The following is a 23,222-nucleotide window of genomic DNA, read 5'->3' as shown; positions in this document are numbered from 1 at the left end:
GGCCAAAAAAAAAAGGAAAGAAGTGACATGGAGGGAGGAACCACATCTGTGTCAGAAAAGCAAAACTTGGGACTTCCCTGGTGGTCCAGGGGTTAAGAATCCGCCTTCCAATGCAGGGAACAATGGGTTCAATCCCTGGTCGGGGAACTAAAATCCCACGTGCCACGGGGCAACTAAACCCATGCGCAACAAGTAGAGAGCCCGCGTGCCGCAACTACAGAGCCCACGTGCCACAGCTACAGAGCCCCCACGCTCTGGAGCCCGTGCCGCAACGAAGAGCCTGCGCGCTGCAACATAAGATCCCACGTGCTGCAACTAAGACCCGACACAGCCAAAAAATAAAAATAAATATTAAAAAAAAAAAAAGAAAAGCAAAACTTTCCCAGGAGTCCCCAGCAGACTTCTGTTCAGGCTTCATTGGTCATAACCGGGTCACTTGATCAGTCTTAGCTACAAGAGGCTGAGAAGAGAGTGTTCCAGTGGGCACATTGTCTACCTGAACAAAATCAGGATTATATCAGGAAAAAAGAAAAAGGAAAAAATAAATAAATAAATAAAATACTGAGTAAGCAACAAGTAGTGTCTGCCACAGCAATGTTCCAATTTTATTACATTTGACCCATTTTGGATGAACTTACATCCTTAGTTTTTCATACAGAATTACATGTTAATCATTTCACCAACTACAGAAAATAAAACAGGCATTACTCGAAAGTAACAAAAGTGAAACATACCCAGTCAAGTTGAATAGTATATATTTGTCTCTAACACATGGGTTGTTGCCTGTGGGGACATTTCAGGATCGCCTTTTTCCCCCAGACTTAAGCCTTCTGCTTATCCACCTTGATTTTCATATATGCCTTAGAAGGCAAGTCTACTTTCCCTTCTTTTCTCTGCTCTCACACCCTTCTGCCTGGGCATCAGTGCTGTAGAGCTACCTTTAACCAAGGGGTAAATGGGATCCTTTTCAGGAGTGTTGGAAAGGAGAAGGCTGGTCATTTCACCTGTAATCTAAAAGAGAACACAAGTAGAGATAGTGTAGTATGTGTAAGTTAACCCAGTGGTCCCTAACTTTTAAAATTGTGTACGTTTTAGCAAAATATTTATACTACACACTCCCTGTATGTATTATGTGTGTCTCACTGTGCTAACATATTATGTATGTACTAAGATATTATGTACAGACAAAAATAGAACTTCCGGTAGAATGAGAAAAAAATAAATATAATTGATAGGGTTTTTTTTCCTCAGTGGATTTTCTACCTCAGGGGAGTGCCTTGTCCTTTCCCACTTTGGAGAACACTGATTTATCCAGTTATTTGAAGCCAAAATTTTATATTTAACACTAACTTAGTTCATGATATATATACCTATCCATTTACTCCTTTATCAGCTTTTACATTTCTCTTAATGTGACTTAGCCTTCCATTACATCAGCCTGGTCTTATCCTTCAAGTGTCCTACCCTCAACACTTCTATCTTAATAGCTCCTTCTCTGCTGTTTTTGGAAGAAATATCCTCCTTCATTCCAGGGCTGACCCATTCACCTAGTTCTTATGCTCTTAATCCCAACCTCGTTTACCTCCTCGAAGACCTTACCCTATCTATTTCTTTGTGTTGCACCAGCCTTTAATTATGCTCAAGTTTCTTTAAGCATTTTTCCTTTGCCTCTACATCCTCATGAAGCTTCTGCTGCTTTCTGGCCCGTCTTTTTCCCTGCCAGTTTTTCCATTCACCTTCAACTCACTGCGTTCTGCATTCTTCCTCCAGCTTTTACACGTGCTTCTTTTTATTCCTCCCTGCAGTATTTGACACACACCTTTTCTCCCCAGCCACTCTTTTCCAAGCTCTTCTGCAAGTTGCACCACTTCTGTTTTTACTTACATGCAGGGCTTCCCCAGGTTTCCACCTTATCTTTCTTCTTGGTATATCCTTTTTTCCTACATGATCTTATTTACTTACAAGGCTTCAGCCCTTCCCTGTACCATTCTGGTTACTTCCAAACTCATATATACCACCCTGACCTCTTTTCTGATTCATGATCTGTATTTCCAATTATCTGCTAAATATCTCTTCCTGGGTAACTCAGTGGTACTCAAAATAAAACATGACTAAATCCAAATCATTTTGTTTAATCCCCAAAACTCCTCTTCAGTGGAGGAAGTCATCTTCCCAATCATTCACGTTAGACGGTTCAAAGTCTCTTCCTCCCATCCGTCACCAGATCTGTCCCTTTTAACTATAAAATACCCGCACCTCCCCCATTCTCAGTGCTACCCACCCTAGGGAAGCAACCTTGTATAGTGGAATCAAATATATATATATATATGGCAGCAAACATTATATAGCTGACTTTGGAGTAGGATAGACCTGGGTTCAAATCCCAGTGCTGCGGTGTTCAGATCTTCATACTAGCTGTGTGACCTTGGGCATGTTGTTTAACTTCTCTTAATAGATTAGGGGTAACAGAAGCTACCTCTTCGGATCATTGTTAGGATGTACTGAAGTAAAACACACAGCCAGTGCTAAAAACCCCTGCCTAGACTGTTAATTAGATTCCTTCCTGATTTACCTGCCTTGGGTTTCTCCTGTACTCCACCTTTACACACTGCCAGCAGCGTTTATAAAATACATATGGGGTCATTTATTTTCCTATGTTAGAAGTCTCTGGTAGTTTCCTTTTTTTTTTTCCAGGAAACTTAGAAGCACCTTTGTCTGAGTTATAAGAGTAAAGTAATCATACACTTTGTCATACAAATCAGGACACTTCGGAGAGTGAAAGGAGACATTAACTGAACAAGATTCCAGGACAACTGCCGTGGGAGAACTGGGACTAATGGTCGTGCTGTGTATGCTGTTCTTTACAGTGTGCCCCCAATCCCATCTTTTGACACACCGCACTGCTCACCATTCCCAAAACATAGGTGTAGAATCCGTAGAATGCTCCTCTCCCTCCTTTTGGAAGTAAACTTACCTCTACCTCTCTCCTGCAGAATTAATCAGCCCCTCTTCCTTGGACTGTGATACTTTCCACATGTCTCTAACATAGCACTTACCTTTCTGTTACAAACATAATTGAACTCTTTCTCTCTCACTAAACTTGTGAACTTCAAGGGCCAGTCTTACTTGTCTTTAAATCCCCAGACACTCACACAGTACATGGGATCAAGTTTATATTCAGTAAACGTTTATTGAATTAATAAATAAATTGGATTTATTGATTTGCCTTGGGCAATCCATATGTGAATAACTCAAAACATTCTTTATTTTTTTTGTCTAGTCCGCACCTTGTTCCATTAAAAAAAATAAGGCAGCTTAAAAGATTATAAATAGCATAAAATCAAAGTGGATTTTCTTTTCTTTCTTTATATTTTAATATTTGTCCCTAACCCACCCTTCAAGAAAGTATTTTTCTTAACCTAATGTTTGGTGTTTCTTATCCACAATTCCCATCTCCCTAGCCATCTTCCCACTGGCCATGAGACCCAGTTCTAACACAAAACTAGAATTCCTTCCCTGGGACTTTCAGTAAAGCTTTTGCTTTCCTGATAAAAAGGAACAGATTCAGTTGGCTCAATTTTTTTTTTTTTAATACTTGATTGGATTCTGCATTTATTTTGCTCCTTATACCTGTCTAAAAGCTTAAAGACTTTTGAACGTGACAGAATTCTGCACAGTTTCAAATTCTCAGCATCATATAATTCCATCTACATTTAAAATGCTATCTGATTGAATTCTGGTTACCTCACATGGCTTTTGCACCTTAAGAGATCAGCTTATAGTCATGCTGCATATTACAGTATTGTTACCACAATTAATAGGAAATTTATTTCAAGGAAGTACATGAGAATAAGTAGTACAGAAATAGGAATCTTAGCCATGTGATCAGTCTTCATAAGAATGTACTGTAGGCAAAATCATGTAGTTAGTTGTCAGTTGGCTCAACTATTCACTACTCTTCCATCATCACTCTTCCTTCTTCAGTGGAATGTTAAAGTGGTACCTAAAGATACAGCAGCCATCTGGCAACCATGAGGATAAGAACCAACACACTAGGGCTAGTGGAGTTGAAAGCTAGAGAAACCTGGGTTCCTAACAGCATCTTTAAGCCATTGAACCAGCCTTTGACTCGTAACTTACAGGATTACTTATACACTGAACAATAAGCACGCATCTCTCAAGAAATTGTCAGTTGGATTTTCTGCTTCTTTGCAGCCAAACACATTGCTAACTGATACACTCATCAACCTAACTTCAAACTTGTAATTTTAAAACATTTTAAAGCAGTTTTAGTAATTTTTTTATAAAGAGAGTAGTTTCATAAGATTTAAATGAAATAAATGCACTCAGTATTGTTTTTCTGTATGATGAAAATAGAAAGTTGCCTTTCCTAAATTCTTCATATCCTGTAATTTGAAAAACTTTCACCACATGTTCAATAATGTCAGTGAATAATGCTACTAGAAAATGAGGGGTTTTGTTTTAAGAAAGCAAGTTTGCAGATGAGGTATTATTTTATTCACACATATCTTAACACAGTATGGTCACTCCATTTTATTCTTTATTTAAAAATTAATATCTTAAAAGACATATCTTAACTAAGACTAAGCCACTCCATTTTCTACACTTTTACTACAAAGTTGAAGATAAGATATTCTCTACTAGATAAGCTGCATTAAGTGTTCCTGATAGTAATGGATATATATACCCTTGCTGCTTACCTGTTTTTAAAAGTTCTATGTCAAATGGCATATTTATCATAACTGCATATTTTTGTAAAAACAAATATATATATATACGTTTTCTAGTTCAGGTAACAGATGTATTTCTCTGAGATAGTGTTGAGAAATATTTCAAGCCTTTTTTAGCTGTGATATTTAAGCCAAGCAGATCTCTGTATGCTTTCATTGCACCTATTTAACTGCATAGTATTAAGAAGAATGTTTATTTATTAAGCATTTAGTCAGCTTTAATGTGTTTTTTCCTTAGTACCAAGGATGATTGCTTCAGTGTTAATATTCAGCCTCCTGTTGGAGAACTGCTTTTACCTGTGGCCATGTCAGAGAAAGATTTTAAGAAAGAGCAAGGTGAGAGATTATTACAATTTACTAGAAATTGGCATCCCAAATAACACATGCTCATTCCTCTGGCTGGTCTCTAAAATAAATTACCATATGTACATAGCCATTAACAGATGTCAACGCACAGTCTTCCAATTTTTGCTAATGCTTTGCGTTTATAAAATAACCTTAAAGGTATATGTTTGTCTACATTCCTGGCATACTTGCAAATTGATTAATATGTCTTTTAAATAATAAATTGATTCTTAATTAACTTTTCAATTCTTGGAGTTTCGGTTTGTCAATCTAATGATGTATTCATGTGTTTTTTATTAGTGAAAATGTCAGGAATTTGGGACTTAGCAAAGTCTCATCACTATACATGTTATGTTTCTGTATTTCCTTTCACTATAGAACTGTTTTTCGTGTTCTACTAATGTATTTTTCCCTGTACACATTAGAGTGCCCTACCCTTCAAAATAAAATCCTAATTATAGGATTAAAATACCTCCATTTTCTTTTGACCTTATTCTGTATTGAAGAAATGCTATGCTGTCAGGCTATATCAGAGCTGAAACATTTTAAAATAAGCACCAAAAACAAAAACATTTTCAGCATAATGAAAGCATTAATATCTTGGGCTTGCCCTAGAGTTAAGCATACTTTCTAATAAAAACAACTTTTGTCTTGTATGAATAAGGGAAAACAACTGTCTCATTTTATGTGTTTAATTAAGAATTGCATTTATAAAAACTAGGACATATTTAAATGGTATAGTCAGCAATGTTTTAAAGTTTATGTGAATCTAGGCTATTTTTTTCTTTGGAGGGGGTTATCAAAGATTCCCTTCATTTTGAGGTCATTAAATCATACCTGTCAAGCTTTCACAAAGTACAGGCAAACACAAATATCTACACCTAAAGAGAAGGGCTTGCTTCCTGGCACTCTATCATGTAGTGCCAGAGTTTTTTGTTTTTTTTTTAAACTATGAACCTTTGCAGTTCACAATGTCAGAAGGGCCTGTTGTAGAAGAATCTCACAAAGAAAATCTCATACACGACTGTAAATTAATAGTAACCGTTTATTCTTCTGCCTTATTTTTTTTTTAAGATGCCTTAATTTTAAGTGATAAAAAAGAATGACTAAATCCATCTCTGAGTTTACTTTTCTTGGAAGTTGATTATTGCTATAGAAGAAAGTCATATCTGTGATTTTATTTTTCTATTGACAAATTGAATTGATTTTTACATTTGCTATTCTTACCCTTTGCTGGCTAAAGCCTGCCTCTCTGCTTTACACCTGCTCAGCAAACCCAGGTGAGTGGCACACAGGGACTGAATAAAGCCTTGGCACATTTATTGTTAAGGGGATATTCCTTTTTTGAAAAGTGCAGCTGAAGTATTTCTAAAGCAGAAGATTATTGTATATCTTTTCTCTTCCTCAGCTTTGGTTTAGAATTATGTACTTGATATTTTGATCAAGTTTTTTGTGCTCTGCTGTGACCGAGGGATTTTTTTCCCTGACTAGCCATACAGAACCGTAATCACGTGAGAGAGGAGCACTTGGAGAACAGCTGTGGTCCTCTGTGGAGTTGTTGCCAAAATTCCTTTTTCTTCTGCCATTTTACTTCTATGGTTGTTGATTATTTGTCTGAATAAATCTGGCAGCTGTTTGCTATGTTTAATAGAGCAGAAAGGCTACTCTGAATAAAGCTATTTGAAAATTTGTTTATATGAAGTATTTGTAAATCCTTGCAAGTCTCTTGGCATTTCTGTATCATGCTTTCTGTCCTCCTGAGTTCATTCTTTGATATGGGACTTGATGCTGACAAATTTACCGCAGGTTTGAAGAGTCTTCAATAGCATCCTTTTAGTTCTAGATTTCAGCTGCTTTGGTAATAGAGGTCTCAATTCTCAACTTTACACATGTATTTGTTTGTTATACTACTCTAGGAAGAGCTTAGCTTATTTTGCAGAAGATACCTAGAAATGACTCATTAACTGAAAATTCTAAATCAGAATAAAAATCACTTTCCTCAGATTTTATCAGTGCAAACTTAGGGAAGTTAAAATGCCAATAAATTTAAGAAATGTCTGTGTGCATCATTACATGCTAGCTTTAACTTGTTTTTCTACTTTAAATAAAATGAATTTACACACTTAATATCTCATTTCACAAGGCATATATTTCAAGACTCAAGAAATGTATTAAATGTATTAACTAGGATTTAACTGAAGAAATTATAATTAAAAACATGAGAAATATGGTTCTATTTTTATACTACAGGTGTTCATATTTGAAAAGTGTATATAATATTAAATAAGAATACTTCTAACAGGTTGTACATATTAGATTAATATATTTTTAAACGGAAATGTTTTGTTCCTAATATACAGCCTGCTCTATCACTTTTTCTCAGTTGTTGCATTTAGAGTTCCATGACCAAACATGCATTTTTATAAGGTTGGTAGTCAAAGTGCTAAACAAAAGATTGGTTTATCGTATATTTTGAAGTTATCCAGAGTATTCATATTATGAGCCTTAACCAGAAGCCATATTTTTTTCATTATTATGAGTTTTGAGCCTTGCAAAGTTAGTTCATGATCTAGCTCTGGGATGATTTCAGTACTATCAATAGAGATCTCTGTTTTACTTTTAAAAATGTAATTGCGTTTCTTGAAGCAGTTTTAATTGTAAGAGACCCAAGCCAACTGCTTATTCCAAATTTCCTCCTCTTATTCATTTTCTTCTTATGAATTAAACTGGAAATCTAAAACTTACGGGAAATTTTTAAAATCTTCTTTTCTTATTTTATTTACATTTTAGCAGTTAATTACAGCTGATTAACCTAAATTAAGTGCTGTCCGCTGCCTCACCAAAATTAGGTAAATTCTAATGAAGCAACAAATTCTGTAGTCTGAGAATTTTAAAATATTTCTCCAGTAACTTTACCTTTATTATGCATGAGCAGGCTGTATAGTGTTTGAAGTCTGTTTTTGTAGAAGAAACTTTTAATGATATCTTGGCATATTTTTCTTTCTCATTAATTTAAGAATACCTGATATATTTTCATTTAGAAAAAAATCTCTGGTTTAAGAAACCTAGAATGGCTACTTAATTTCATTATGATTTATGCCTCCATCTTCTGGGTTGCTAGCTAGCAAGATGCTAATTCTTTAAATGGCCAGACATTCACTATTTTCTGGCCCTTAACCACCACAGGCAATCATATTTGATGCCCCTTAATTAGAGCACCTTTTTTTCTTTCCAGGTTCTTTTTCCACCTCAGCAATCGAGACAATACATTTGCTTACCATGCTGCTCTCCTAAGTGTTCTTTTGCATGTAAATTAATCTTGATTCAGTTTACACTGTCATGCTGAGTGGTACAAATTGCCTATAACAATAAAACAGCATGAGTTAAAAATAAAGGGGGGTGGGAAGGCAGATTGAATGTGTGCCTTACTTGATAGGATGTTACTTTGCTTTATGCCAATACATTAGCTGGCGATAATGAATCTTCTGTTCTGAAAAGCATGGTTTAGTTGATTTTTTTAATTTTACTTCAGTGGAGCAATACCTTGTCTCTTATAGACCAAGTTAGACAAACCATTAATGACAAGAGTGTTAAGGTTAAATATGAAGCAATGCATTCACTTCTCTGAGTGCTATCCATCTTTCCATTTACAGGAGCTTGACAAAAGTACTGGCTTTGTACAACATTTCCTTTAATTACAGGCCGAGGGAAACAGGCTTTTAACATAAACATAGTTGCATTCATTTATTCAGAAGTTGCTCTTCAATAGAGCTTAATGGAGAAGGTTTAAATCCTAAATGAGTACACACATCTCTCAGCAGTGTTATGTCAGCAGCCACTGTGCTTTACTTAAAAAGCAGTGTTTGCTTGTGTGGTTTTTAAAGCTTTTGCCTAATATTGAAGTTATACAGTCTAAGACAGAACGTAGTGTCCTCGAGTTTGAAAGTGGTTAGTAAAAACTGTTCTTTGTTAAAAGCTAAGTAAGTCTTTTTACAGTGTTAGGCTTTAGTCTTCATGCTGCTAAATCATAGGGATTTTAAAATTTTTCTGTTGTATTTGCAATAAATAGCAAAATTAAATACATAATCCTGAAGGTGGAGGGCCTTTTGAAAATATAAAATCAGCTTTTACCATTTTCATAAATTTTGTTAACTATTGTACACATATCATATGTCTCAAAAGATAATCATTTTTTAGTAGATACCGTTAGGAGTCAATGACTTACATCACAGATCCAGATAGATGGCATTTATTATAACTATTTTGGTTTTTTTTAACCGGATACTTAATTTCAGTATTTGTTCCAAGAGTTTGGTATGTTATTGAATTTGTCCTTTGAACATTTGTACGTAAGATTCTGATATTAATGGCATGCCTTGTGTTAATTCTATATGGTTTTTGTTCATGATTTTGCTTAACTTAGTTTCTTTCTTAAATATTATTTGAAATGTCTGAGATTTAAGTTTTTCCAATTTACATTATTTCCTTTGTTTTCAAATGTTTTTGCTTCAGAAATTTCAGTTGTTTTTGTCAGTAACCATAGTTCCATTTACTAGGCAAATACTGTTATCACTAAGTGTAGCTTAGGTACTTGTCCATGTTTCAGAACCACGTAACTGTTCGGTGACTTTCAGTCACTGTTGAGATAACTTTGATCCATTATATTGAGACCATTCATTGTGTAATGCTGCTAGTTATTCCAGAAACGCTTTGATTTGTTCTCAAGCAGCATTTGGTAAGAGAGATCTTTGAATGAAAAGGAGAGGAAAAAACCCCCAACTCTTAAAAAGTAAAAACTTAATAGTTTATAAGCCCAAATTAATTGTATATATTTTAAAGGGACTGAAATTGGAATTTTATCTTTGTGATTCTATGCTTTTATCAATCTTAGTATTTAAAATCAGGTTATTAAGAGTGATGTTCGACTGCATTTTTACACATTTTTCAACACAACGAGGATTAAAAAAATTTTTTTAATCAGTTGTAGTTCATTTTAATTTTATGATAATTATCTTGTAAATTACATTCTGAAGTGGTATTTCTTCTCTTAAAAGTGTTTTTAAATTTTGGCTATGAATTTTAAATTGTTCAATGTAATTTTCATAAAGAAATTAGTAAAAGGGAACCGCCTTTTGCCTCTTACAGGAATGCTAACGGGAATGAATGAAACTTCTACTGTAATTATTGCTGCACCGCAGAATTTCACTTCCTCTGTGATCCTTCAGAAGGTTGTAAACGTAGCCAACGTAGGTGTAGTCCCTTCTGGCCAAGATAATATACACAGGTAGGTTCACTGACACGTGATGTGGAGATAACTTGTCTACATGTATAAATATATACTTTTCAATTCATAATTTTCCTTGAAAATAATAACCCCTAAACATATGTGCCCCTCCTTTTTTATGATGATACATTTGATTGATTGGTTTGGATTAAGGCCCTCTTCCCTATTTCATACAATCCTTAGTACACGGATATGGGCTTTCCTGAAAGATACAGATAGTATACCTGCATTTTATAGTAGCTTGGTGATTTGTAAAGGTACCTGGTGTGAGATATGGCTGAGAATTTCTTATTTCACCAGATTCAGTGAATTCCAGGAAGAACTGTTTTATAAAGCAATGGATTTGGACTTTTTTACTTGAAAAGGGGGAAGTTTGGGTATAGATTTCCTTCTGACAGCAATTCCCTAAGGCTGCTTCCAGTAATAAGGAGCTGCTAGACAACCAACATGGGGCCAAATGCAGCTTCTGTTTCTTAGGCCAGGAAATATCTTCACCACCAACCATCTAAAACATGAGGTGCAAGTTATTTGTCCTTAAAGGTAGCAGAAAATGTGATTAGTATGTGCCTTCTTTGTATTCTTATGAATGCTAGTGGCTTGAAATGAAAGTAAAATAATTACTCCTTAAATAAACATGCAGTTGTTACTTAGTCCTCTGTGAGTTTAAAGGAATTCATTGCAAACTATCTTTAATTCCTCTGCCATTCTACTGCCAATGGCGTACTTCCACCATTACATTTAGGAAATAAATTGAAAATCAAAGAGAACGCCTTCAACCCTTTAAAAATGTATTTTTAAATTAATACAGGGGCAAGAGAGGCCCCATATAAAGAGTTCTGTGGGTGATCTGGATTTTTTTAGACTCAGTTCTGCCATTATCGGGCTTTATAACTTCTCCTTATGGGCTTTAAGTTCCTCATCTGTTTGGAAATTGATGGCAGGGAAAAGAAGGTGATTGAAATGAAATTCTATTATCTATGGAAGAACATTGGACTTGACATCAGAAGAGCTGAGTTCAAGTCTTGATCTGCCATTACAGAGTTGCCTAACTTCATCTACTAATCATGACAGAATGAAAACTGCATGTACTAGTCAAAAATCAAATTTACCTTGTGCCTTTTTTTTTTTTTTTTTTTTGGCGAAGAGGAGGTCCTTAAGTAAGTTGCTCAAGATGCTTCCATTTCTTAATTTACGATAAGCCCTATCTGTCTCACATAGGGTGGTGATAAAATAATAAAATGGATATAAGGTCATCATATTGGTACCGCAATGCAAATACACCTTATCTGTCAGTTAGTGTTGTTCAATAGGGGAAAAAATTAACAAAAAGAAGGCTTTTAGTAAAAATTTTTGGTTCTAAGTCTTCCTTGTTTTGTTTTCTGCTTTAAATACTTTTTTTCACTTTCCTGAGTGATTTTCTTCAGCAGAAGTTGTTCTGTTTTATGTATGGATCCTTTGAATTATTGAAATTACTAAAACACCAAAATATTGCACATCAACTGTAACTTTTAGCTTATGCTGTATGAAATTTTACCTGACACATATAGTATCCAGCAATACTTCAGTCTTATTTTAATACGTTCCTTTGTAGTAGACAAAACAACATAGGGGTAACCCTTGTTTATGTTGGAACTTCTAATTAAGTTTTTGTTTTGCTTTGTATGCGGGTTTTTAACTTTTCTGAAAGCAATGACAGTGTTCCAGGTTTTGGTTTCTTAGAAGAAAATAGCCAGATTACCTTCTCAAAGCCAACTAATATGAAAGCCATTTTCCTATTGGGAAACAGACTAAGAAAGACACTTAGCACAGTTGTATAATTCTTATTAAAGCATAAAGTTTGCCTATAACTTGTCTTGGTGGTTTAGAACTTAATGCCTGTTCACAGGATTAAGTTACAGTCAGTTCTCAATTATCCATACCAGTGCCGGGGAGACACACAACTAGGAACCATTTCTATCTGGCTTTGGAGTGCAGAGTTTGCACTTACACTTAATGGCCATGGTCCTCATACACTTCTGCAACGTGTTGACACTTTTCCAGTCCAGCCTTATCACAGTGGCCTGGTATTTGGCTCTGTAACTTGTTACTACAGAGCCAAAAGTGAATAAAATGCCTATATATAATTCTAAATAGGCTGTGCTATCTTAACTTGCCTCACAAGTCTCATGGTACTTATTGAAAATGTTTTACATTTACTTTTTTTTATAGTAAGGTATGACTGTAATAATGTTTTAAATTTTAGAAGGCTTCCAATAAATACCTAGAGTTATTTGTAGTTTTCATACAGGTATTGACAAAAACTACTATCCCACAAATGTAACATTTTTTGCCATTCTTTTATGCTCAGTAAGTTAAAACTGAAATTAAACAGTTGTTAGTACAGTCTCTACCAATGGCTTTCTTAATTTCATTTAAAATGAAATAGCAATTACTGTTTATAATAACAAAAATTAACAGTTTACCACTTTATTGAATTGTATTAATGTTTTTGACAGTGTTCAGTAGGGTATTACCCTGTGGGATGAATGAGTTTATATATCTAAGCCTTTATATTATTTAGTTGTTAGTAATAAAATTGAAATCTCTATGAGATTTTTGAATGACTTCTCTATTCTTCTGTGGTAGTTGCTTTTTTGAGTTTATGAAAAAACCAAAACCATTATTGTATTTATTAATGGTAATCATTTTTAATAAAAAACAATAAGCTTGAAAAGCATTTTGACCATTAGTATTTTAAGAAATTAAAATTTTCAGTACAATAAATTATTCTTGGCTGGCCTACCTATGTTCTATTTAATTTTTCAGGATCTTTTATTTTTGAGAGGACTTTTTAATTAGCATTAGAATATTCTTTCTGACCATTCAATGAATTAAGTTCCCATTGTCTAGTTTTAGGATAATTTATTCCTACTACTCTTTACAATTTGAATATTTTTTACATTAAATACCAAGTTAAAAAGTATTTAACATAAGAATTAGCTAAGAAAAAGTGAATCTTCATTAATATGCAGAAGTGTGTAATAGTATAAAGTAGAAATTTTAATTGAATACGTAAAAGAAAATGGTTCCTAACAAATTAGCAGCAAATACCTCCATTAAGAAAAAGTCAGTTAAAGGAGCACAAGTTTTACGGAATTCAATTCAAAAACCAGGAGCATTTTCAGCATAGTTAACCGGTTTCAAAGATCAGTTGAGAAGGTAGAACTACTTTCAGATTATGTGACATTTAGTTTTGATTTTCTAAATGAGCCATAGAATCAGAAAGCCAACCAGTATACTATTGAAAGACTTAATTTTACCTTCCTTTCTGTGGTATGTACTTACTGGTTGAAAAAGCTGCTCTTTGAGAACAAAACCATCTTATTGAGATCTACAGAGTTATGGTCATTGTGCCTATCTGCTGTTTTCCAAATTACAGTTACCACATGATAAGGGGTAATAGAGAAGTCAAAATCAAAAAAATCATAAAAAGCATTTATTAAATATATAGCCGAACATCTTCATGTCCTATGTTAGATACTCATATAAGAATGTGAGACACTGTGAAAGTCTTAAAGCACATTATTTAAAACAATACTAATAGAGTATATACAAAGGGCAGAATGAACAACAGTAAACCAGTATATGAATAGACTGAAAAGTTAAAAGGTGAAGATGTTTTGTGTTTTAGGGGAGGTTAGAAAGACTAGCATTGGAAATCCTAGGTTTATCCCGGGCCAGAAAAAATTTCTTGTGTCCTTCCAAGAAAGAAATTAAGTAGTGTTTATGAAGGAGATTCGTATTCAATAGTGTAGAAACTGAGGTGCATTTGCTTTAATTACATTGCTTGTCCTCTGATAAACTAATGTATAAAAATGACCAAAATGCAGAAAGCCAAAAAATCTATACCTTCAAAATCTCTAACGTTGTTCTGTATAAAAGAACCATGTGGGAGTTTGTGTAAAACTCAGATTCCTGGGACCCACACCCAAAAACTCAGATTCAGGACTGCTGGGACAGGACCCAGTATTCCAAGTGGTTGCAGATAAATGTTCCAAAAGTTCATAGTTAATGCTAGCCACATGGCATATTTTAAAATATATTTTTCTGTGTTTATGTTTCTTTTTTACAGGTTAGTCATTAAGGAACATCAGTAGACAAGATGTTTGATTTAGGTTTTTCTTCTTTTTATCCAGTGTGTTCCAGCCAGGAAAGTCTGTTGTTAGCTAGAGTAGCACGTTACAGTGGTAGCTATGAAACAGTCTTAGACCATAAGTAAAAGTTTGTCTTTCAGCAGTCTCAACATTTTACATTTTAACCCAGTTTCAGGAATTCTGACATTCATATACAGTAGTATTGTTAAAAACAGTTGTCATACAACCTACTCATTTTTCCCTTTCGTGAACAACAAATTGACCTTATAAGGGGTGATATTTGAGTGAAAACAGAAAGCCATGTCTCTGCCACGATTCTATTTTAGTTCTTAGCTTATTCAGTAAGACCTTAGGACAGCTTTCACTAACTTGTATTCAGTACTTACATTCCTTTTTTCCCCCTGTATATCGTAATCTATGGTTTGGATTTTGTTTACCCTGTCACTTCTTTAATTTGCAAATTTTGAACATATACAACCTGTGAATAATTACAATCCTTATAGAATAAATGTCGTTTTACTGTTGTTACTTAGGTCTTTAACTATTAGAAAAATCTGGTGTTGTGAATGGAACTGTGAATCCCTGGCAACCTAGTAGCCAACTTTTTAATTTATCAACACACTTAAAGACAGTTTATTGTTTTAGGATTAAAATAAAATTTTTTTTACTTATAGTAGTTGTAAAGAACAACTTATTTCTAGTCCTTAAACTCATCCAGTGAATCACTGTTGTATACATGTTTATGGTTATTAATAGGGGAAATACTGGTATATACCATTGTTTCTATCCTAAAATATCTGTATTGTGTAACTCCTTCATTCAATATTTTTTGAAGACCTTTGTGACAGATTTTGTTGCTGCTGGGGTTACAAACGTGAATGACATAGTTACTTCTTGGTGGGGGTCTTTGATATTTTCCTTTTTTTGGTTCTTAGGTTGATCAACCTTTGGGTTAGTGTTTTTGTTTGCTAGTTGTTTTATTTCTTTTCCCCTGATAACTATGGAATATTTAAATACTGGGTAATTTTGAAGGACCATAATGGACAAGAATGACATTTGATGGCTTAGTGCCCTATTTTATAAGCCTGATACTATAGTCACCATACTTCACCTGTCTTAAAACAAAAGTTTGTACAAACAGTTGTTAATATAAAGATGCTAGGCTTCTGTCTTTTCTATAATATGACAAATTGGAGAGAATTTCCAGTGGGCCAGTGGTTAAGACTTGCCACTTTCACTGCAGAGGGCCCGGGGTTCAATCCCTGGTCAGGGAACTAAGATCCCCACAAGCCACGTGGCACAGCCAAAAAACAAACAAACAAATAAACAGACAAAAAACAAATTGGCATCTCAAACCAGGACTAATATTTGTGGAACCTGTTTCGTGATCAGAGTTTTTCTCACGTTGGTGGTTGTCCACTAGAGGGCAGCACTGCTTTTTTTATCTGACTGCTTTGATCTCTGCAGGCTCTGTGAGCAGCAATTCATTGAAAAGCAAATGTGGACCTCAGTTAATTTTTACAGGAAAGGCGGCATATTTGGATATTTCAGAAATAACCAAACTGCAGTTGATTTTTGCTTTAAAACATTGTATATTTAAATTTTATTTAATTCCACTGTTTGTAAATATTCTACAATGCAACAATTTTACAAATAGGAATATATAAATGTTTTCATGTAAAAATGAAAGAAAGGTATTCTTGATGATTTTCCTTCTGGGTTGACAATTTTATAAGGAATCAAAGATAATGGGGTAAGAATTTATTTGTTTTACTCTCTGGTTTTCTGTTAAGTCCCATCCCACCCCACCCCCACCAAACAGACAAACCAAAAATGCTCTGGAATAACTGGAATGTTTCATATCTCCTTTGAGAAAGTGCACTTAGATTTTCTTAGCTTTCCTGTATAAAGAGAATGTATTCGTTGACAAGACAGTGCGGGGAATCATTTTTTATACCAATTCTAAAGATTAGAAAGAAAATAGAGAGTCCTAAATTCTGATGGTAGCTTATTTTTTGTTTGAACTATTCTCATCAGAACGTTAAAGGAAAACACTACAATATTGCTGGCTTTTTAAAAAATAATAGGGAAAAATACATTGCTTTGGATAAATTCTCTAAACTTGAATCACATGTAAATTTTTTCTCAATATTAATTCAATAGTGTAATGGGCTTAACTTCAAAATACATTTTTATAGTCAACAAAATGGGACTTTTTTACAACTTACAAATTCTCTGCCTTTTAAAAATGTTATGCTATATTAACTCAAAATTATAAGGGTTTATCATTTTAAATCCTTTGGAAAATAATACTCCAAATCAACATGCTTTGGTATTCGATGTTAGGAGGCTTATTCAAACTAGTATTTCTTACGTATAATCACTGTGCGACTTCATTACACATTTGTCAACTTTGGACTAATTATTTTTATATAGCTAGGGCAGGGCACTGCATCTTGTGATCGTCTTTCTTACTAATAGGATTCTGTCTGCTTCAGCAGACAGTAATTGAAGGCTTCATGTACAGAGTGGGAAAAAAAAAGTTTTAGCCTGAGTGGGCCATTGTCACAGCTCCTGGTAACCAGTAGAACAGAAAACACAAGAAAATTGAACTCAGAATAGAAAAATCAGAAGCCAGGAAGACTATCCAAGAGAAGAAAAAGCATGTCTTTGAGCTGTTGCATTAAGTGTAGCAAATATGATTCTGCGTAAAAAAGTTTTATGTTTGTGAATACCCTGGAGATTGATGCAGCCTCTCAGATAAATATTTTTAAATTCATGTTGTTCTATCAACATTTCAGTTATTAAAACAATTGAGTTGTAGGATTCTTTTCCTTCCAACAAAGAGCCTTTAAGGTCCATAGGCATTTTCCTACAAATCTAAAAAAAAGTGTGGTTTAAGTGCATGAAGGAGTAAGACCGTGCATCGTAAATAATATATTTGTTCAAATTCTTTGTCGTTATTTGACCTGTTCTCATAATTTTGTCAGTAGTTAAAACAAATTAACTTTTTTAGAAGAGTAGTACATACTTTGATTTAGGTTTGGCAACCACCTTATTTCATCTTTTTCTTTAAATCTTAGGAATTCTTATGGACTTCAAAGATTAAATGTCAATTGCTAGAGATAATAGACAAAAAGACATTTAACAAGATGAGATACAAATATATGCAAACAGTTTTACCTTCTCAGTTGGTGATTAGAAACAGTGAGTGCTTGGTGGTAGAATGAAAATGAAAAATTATGAAAAATACCTAGCTGGTATCCTTTTAATAACATGGAGCCCATCGTACATAGGCAATACATCTTTAACTGTCATCCACTTATTTGTTCTCATTTGTGGTGTTACTGGTGTTCGAGGTTGGTTGGTCTCCCAGTCGTCCCTCCCTACATTACAGCTCCATTCAAGGTTTTGTATTTTTCATTGCTGGTGTCTCTTTTGAAGGAGTGGGGGTGGGGAATGTTTGTTTATTTTTTTTAATCTTTAAAGGCAGAACTTTAAAATGTGTTGTGACAAAGCATCAAGTCAAGATGCTTTGAATTACAGAATATTACAAATCAGGTACACAACTTTTGAAGAGAAAAATCTTCCTTCTTAAAGTTTCTGGAACAATAATAGATTATATGCATATTAGGTAAATAAGAAAAACCTAAATTTACCTGTTGACAGATAAAAAACAAATATTAAGAGGGCATTTTGCATGTATTAAGAGAATGTGTGTGATCTAGAATCAGAAAGCTTGGGCTCAAATTCCTGCTCTAACCATTCACTAGCTGTGTGTCCCTGAGCGAGTTTCTCAACGTCTTTGGGCCTCAGTTTCCTCATCTACAAATTGATCTGGCTCAGAATCAAATGAAATAATGCAAGTGAAGTACTTAGTACCCAGTGCACACAGCACTTAATAAATGATAGCTGCTATTATCATTACAGTGATCAAAAACTTCACAGGTTTTCTGGAAAAAAAATTGTCACAGAGTGATCTTAGTTTGAGGCCAAGTACAAAGGTTCTTATGTCAGCCATTAAATTTAGTATGCAGGTATTTGACCCAAGCTGTCTTTATAATCAGTGTTTCTTACATCCCAAAGCTAGCTATTTGTTATTTACTAACTAGTACTCTTTCCATAACTATCTTTTAAATGTATGTAAAAGCATAGCCTGTTTGGGAGTTAAATGATTAATAAATTTGGGGGGGAGGGGGTGGCTTCTGCTTTCATGGACCAAAACAAACCAATTGTAATCATGCTGTGTTCCAATTAAATACATCCTTTTTGAACTGTGAAATGAGAATGTCAGAACATCTGATCTTCTGGTCTTCTGCTTTAAAACACTGCTTCTATCATTTGTGCCCATTAGAACATACAGACCTAGTTAAAAGGCAGTAGCTTTCACACCAGGTAACAGATTTTATTGCTAGGATGATTCGCTTAGCAAGTTTCCACTGCAGTGTAAGCAAATGCCTCTTTTCTTATGTGCCCCTATTCTTTCCAGTATTGAGCATTTTGTGGTATTAGGATTTTTAAAACAGGTACAAGACACTAGTTTTAATCTCTGTAAACATACTGACATCAAAATTGACATTTGTCTCTGCTGAGTTAATATTATTGTAACATCAACCCTAAGTTTTAATAGAAAAGAGATAAAATGTGCCTTGGGGCTGTGCAACCCTGACAGTCAACAGTCAATAGGAACTTTTGCGTTCCTTTTCAGACACAGCCTTCTCCGTGTTCCCAAGGCACAAGTGTTAAGTAAATAAAGACTATCATTGACATAATGGTAACCCTGTCAGAAATAGGGACCTCTGCTGAAATATTTGTTGAATGAAGATTTGGTGATGACCACATCTGTGGGGAAAGTTGCATAAATGGGTGAGACAATAGAGCCACCTAGTATCTATCATCTGGTGACATGGTTTAACAGAAATACAGAAACGGGGTTCTCCTATGACACAGAGGAACCTCGAAAACTTGGACAAAAGAAATGCAGAAACCTGCAAGGGGTGATAGAAAAGAGAGGTCATTTCAGGGCTGGTGATCTTGTGTTCTCTCAAAGAGGCAGCTGAGTTGCCCAGTTCCTAATCTCTTGTATGGGCGTCTAAAGAGCAGATGGGTGTATATGTCCAGAGCTTTATAAAACCTCTTTAAAAACACTGGCATGATTTCTGTTCCTAAACCGGCTCTACTTACAGTTGCTTCTCTCGGTGGAAAAACTGCTCTATCGGATTCCTTACAAGTCTTCAGCATGTTTGGAGAGAGTACACAAATAAATGTCTATGAAGGTTTCTAACATACTTTGTCTACCACACATTAGCTAACATTTTAAAACACGACTTAAAAGTGTTGATAATATTTTCATCTTAGTAAAATTAGCATATTTGTCGTGCTTTTGATGCATTATTCTAATTATTGTTGGAAAATTGATTTTCATGATTCTACTTAGGCCAAAAATGGCTTGTTAGGTCCCCCCACACACAAAAAAAAAAAAGAAAAAGAAAGAAAGAATCTAATATGTTATGAGATTTTGATGTCATTTTTTTTAAAAAAACTCAAAAAAGAAATTACTTTTCATTTAAAGAGAATCTGCTTCCTGCTTAAGTGGCTAATATTTTAATTAAGTCAGGAGTGAAGTTTTTCTGAGTGTCTCCTGATAAACTCCCTCTTTTATGTTGATGGTAATTAAACAGATCCCCGAGGACGCCGTGGGCTCTGTGCAAGGCCCATGCTAATTGTCAGACATGAGACACTGACCAGTTGGTTGGCTCTTGAATAGCCCACAGCGCGCTGTCAGCGCAGCAGTCTGATTTTTATGTATTGTGAGCTGCTGTCAGGGCTAACTGGGTGCCATTGTGGCTGAAGATGTTGCGCAGATTGAGGCAGATGGCTCAGATTCAGACACGTGTCCTCCAGAAAGGGGAAAGGGGATCGGCCCTGCAGAGCGGGGTCGCAGCAGGTCACAGACCTGCTCTGCACTTGCTAGTGTTTTCAAAAGCTCATGCGCAGCAACTTTGTTTTTCTCCAGTCATCCCTGCAAGCAAACCCCCTCCCCCCCCCCATCCCCCCCAAAAGTGTGGAACATGCTCTACGTGGAAAATGGAGGCCTAGGAGGGTACCGCCCTCTTCCCGTCTCTGGGGCTCAACTGTGCAGGCAGAATGAATTAGCAGGATTGACAGAAGTTCATTGTGCCTCCAACGGCTTTGCAGTCAATTGCAGTGCTTAAAAGGCTAGTTTTGCTTTTAATTTCATGTAATTAGTAGGTTCTTCGTGTCTCGGAATTTAGTAATGGAGCCTTAGACCTCAAGTTTCCTCTTTTACATTCTAAAGCAGAAAGAAGATCTAACGTTCTGAACGTTAAAAAAAAATACAAGCGGAGGGAGCGGGGTGTTGCATTTGGCTGTCACGTGATTTTGTTATATGTCATCAACATTAGAGATTGAAGTTGAATATTTAACATGTCTGAATTCATTGAAACTTATGAAGAGTTCTATAATGCACACAAAATTATCTAATGTCTTGCATAATCATTTTCAGATTTGAGGAATTAAAATTTCAAGCTCTTTGAGAAAGGTACCTTTTTCTTAACACGTTTTAAAGATAAAAATAGAGTGGTTTATTTTAAATGGCGCTATGCATGGTGAAATGTTAAATATCAAATGAATAAATGATTCCCAAATATGTAGTAACAGAGAATTATTCACATGCATCTATTGTTCAAACTAGTAAGTAAAATAGAACTCCTTTTTCTGTTCTGTTCCAAAGATACACTGAAATTACCTGCTTGTGGTAAGCATGGTGCTGGGCAGTTTATTGATTTTTCAGAAGAATGCTTGGCTTTGGGTTTTTGGCAGTAGGGAACCTGTAATAAATTATTGAGAAAAAAACGAGTTATTTTAAACCTATTTGAATGTATGCTGTCTCCTTTTTTCCCCTCATGATAAAAGGTCTCTCTCTTTTCTTTTTTTTCTTTCAGGTTTGCAGCTAAAACTGTGCACAGTGGGTCATTGATGCTAGTCACGGTGGAACTGAAGGAAGGCTCTACAGCCCAGCTTATCATAAACACTGAGAAAACTGTGATTGGTTCTCTTCTGCTGCGGGAGCTGAAGCCTGTCCTGTCCCAGGGGTAACCTGCTCACATCTGGACTTCAGAATCTGGCACACAACACAAGCGCCTGGCATTCACTACTGCTGCCTTTCATTTATAATAATAGCCCTTCCATCTGGCAGTGGGGGGAGAATACACTCTTGACATTCTTGTCTCCTGCTTTAGAATGCTAGTGTGTATCTATCACGTATGCAGTACTTTCCCCCTTTTCGCTTTGCTAACCAAAGAACATATATTTTACTGTCAGTGATCTCAACTTCTAAATCCATGTGGCATTTTCTCTGTCCTGCTACTCCTGGCCTTCTCGGCTCCCTTCTCTTTTTCAACAATGATGGACATGAATTAGATACTTAAAGTTCATTGTAAATCATCTTCCCTCTCGCAGGAAGCAAAAATTAGCCTAGAAATAGTAGTATAAATGGCCTCTCAGCTTGGTATGTGAAAATGGGAGAGCATACTTTTTTAGAATTAAATTCAAAAGCAACGATTTATCTGTAAAATTTTGTTCTATGAATTTCCTGGTGTTGTAACTGGTTATTGACAACTGTCATCATGAAATTATCTCTGAATAATAAGATAAATAAACTAGCACCTGAATAACACTTGTCTTTGCATTTTTAATGAGAAATTGTTTATAATCCTTAAGATCATATGCTGAGGTTTCCTTAAAATAAATATTTTGAGTGTTATATTATGCAGAGAAACAATGGGGTTTAGTTAGTGAAAGAAAAACTACTTTCAAACCAGCTAGATTTTCTACTTATGTCATAGTTAACTTCAAGAAAAAAGTTGATATGTTTAATAACAAAAATAAAAATCTTCATGTCTCTTTATGTACAATTTTGATCACTTGGTAGAGATCTGATTACAAGGCCTATTACAACTACTGAAGAAATTCTTTGAATCTCATTGTTTTCTTTACAAATCTCGATGCCCAGCTTTGATGGACTGACGTGCCTTTGGAAACTAACTAATATAAACTAAATGATAGAAACCTTAAAAACTAGTTATATGATCAACATTTTAACACTTTGCCCTAGAGTGTTTATTTTATTGCTAACTTAGGCAAGGTACTGTTTTTCTTGATTGTTCTATACTCAGAAAACTTCTTCCTAATACTTTTAAAAGTTGAACTTGTATTTACCTTTCTGATACGAGCTAGTAATAGGCTTTAAGACAGTTCCCTTTGTATAGAGCCACATAATGATTTTTTGAAAGTAAAAAAGAAAGAAAAGGTACATTGATTGAAACACTGTAGAACATATATAAAGAGTAAAGAAAAACAGAAAAAAACATTCTTGGAACATTCAGGCTGTGAAAAAATTATTTAGATTTTTAAGTTTGTGAGCTGGAGAGAGCAAACAAGCTTATTAAAATTTCCTGCTCCTGAAATGCAGCAGTTACTCTGGGGGAGGGATTACTGTGGTAGACACATGTTCTCCCTCACTCTGGAGACACGTATACTGGGATAGTACTCACACCAAGAAGCACCTCTGTAATTGCAGCCCTTTGGCATTTCCATTATTAACCCTATTTCTTAGGGCTTTACAACTTTGGATTTTTAAGTCAATAACTTTTTGAAACACTGTAAAGAATTTGACAGGCTAAATAC

General features: G+C 34.9%; 1 protein-coding gene across 2 annotated transcripts in view; it reads left to right on the top strand.

Moving 5' to 3' along the window:
- Positions 1-22,228, top strand: part of AP3B1 (adaptor related protein complex 3 subunit beta 1) — a 258,068-nt gene extending 235,840 nt beyond the window's left edge. For both annotated transcript variants that reach the window (XM_057541135.1, XM_057541134.1), the window contains 3 exons: positions 4,990-5,087; positions 10,242-10,380; positions 21,479-22,228. In XM_057541135.1, coding sequence (XP_057397118.1) covers positions 4,990-5,087; positions 10,242-10,380; positions 21,479-21,632 — 391 coding nt within the window. In that variant the 3' untranslated portion in view covers positions 21,633-22,228. The remainder of the gene's footprint in view (positions 1-4,989; positions 5,088-10,241; positions 10,381-21,478) is intronic.
- The last annotated feature ends 994 nt before the right edge of the window (positions 22,229-23,222 follow it).

Source organism: Balaenoptera acutorostrata, chromosome 2 (genome assembly GCF_949987535.1).
Source record: "Balaenoptera acutorostrata chromosome 2, mBalAcu1.1, whole genome shotgun sequence".
NCBI lineage: Eukaryota > Metazoa > Chordata > Mammalia > Artiodactyla > Balaenopteridae > Balaenoptera > Balaenoptera acutorostrata.
Note: the sequence above shows the minus strand (reverse complement) of the source record. Positions and strands in the feature narration are given on the sequence as shown.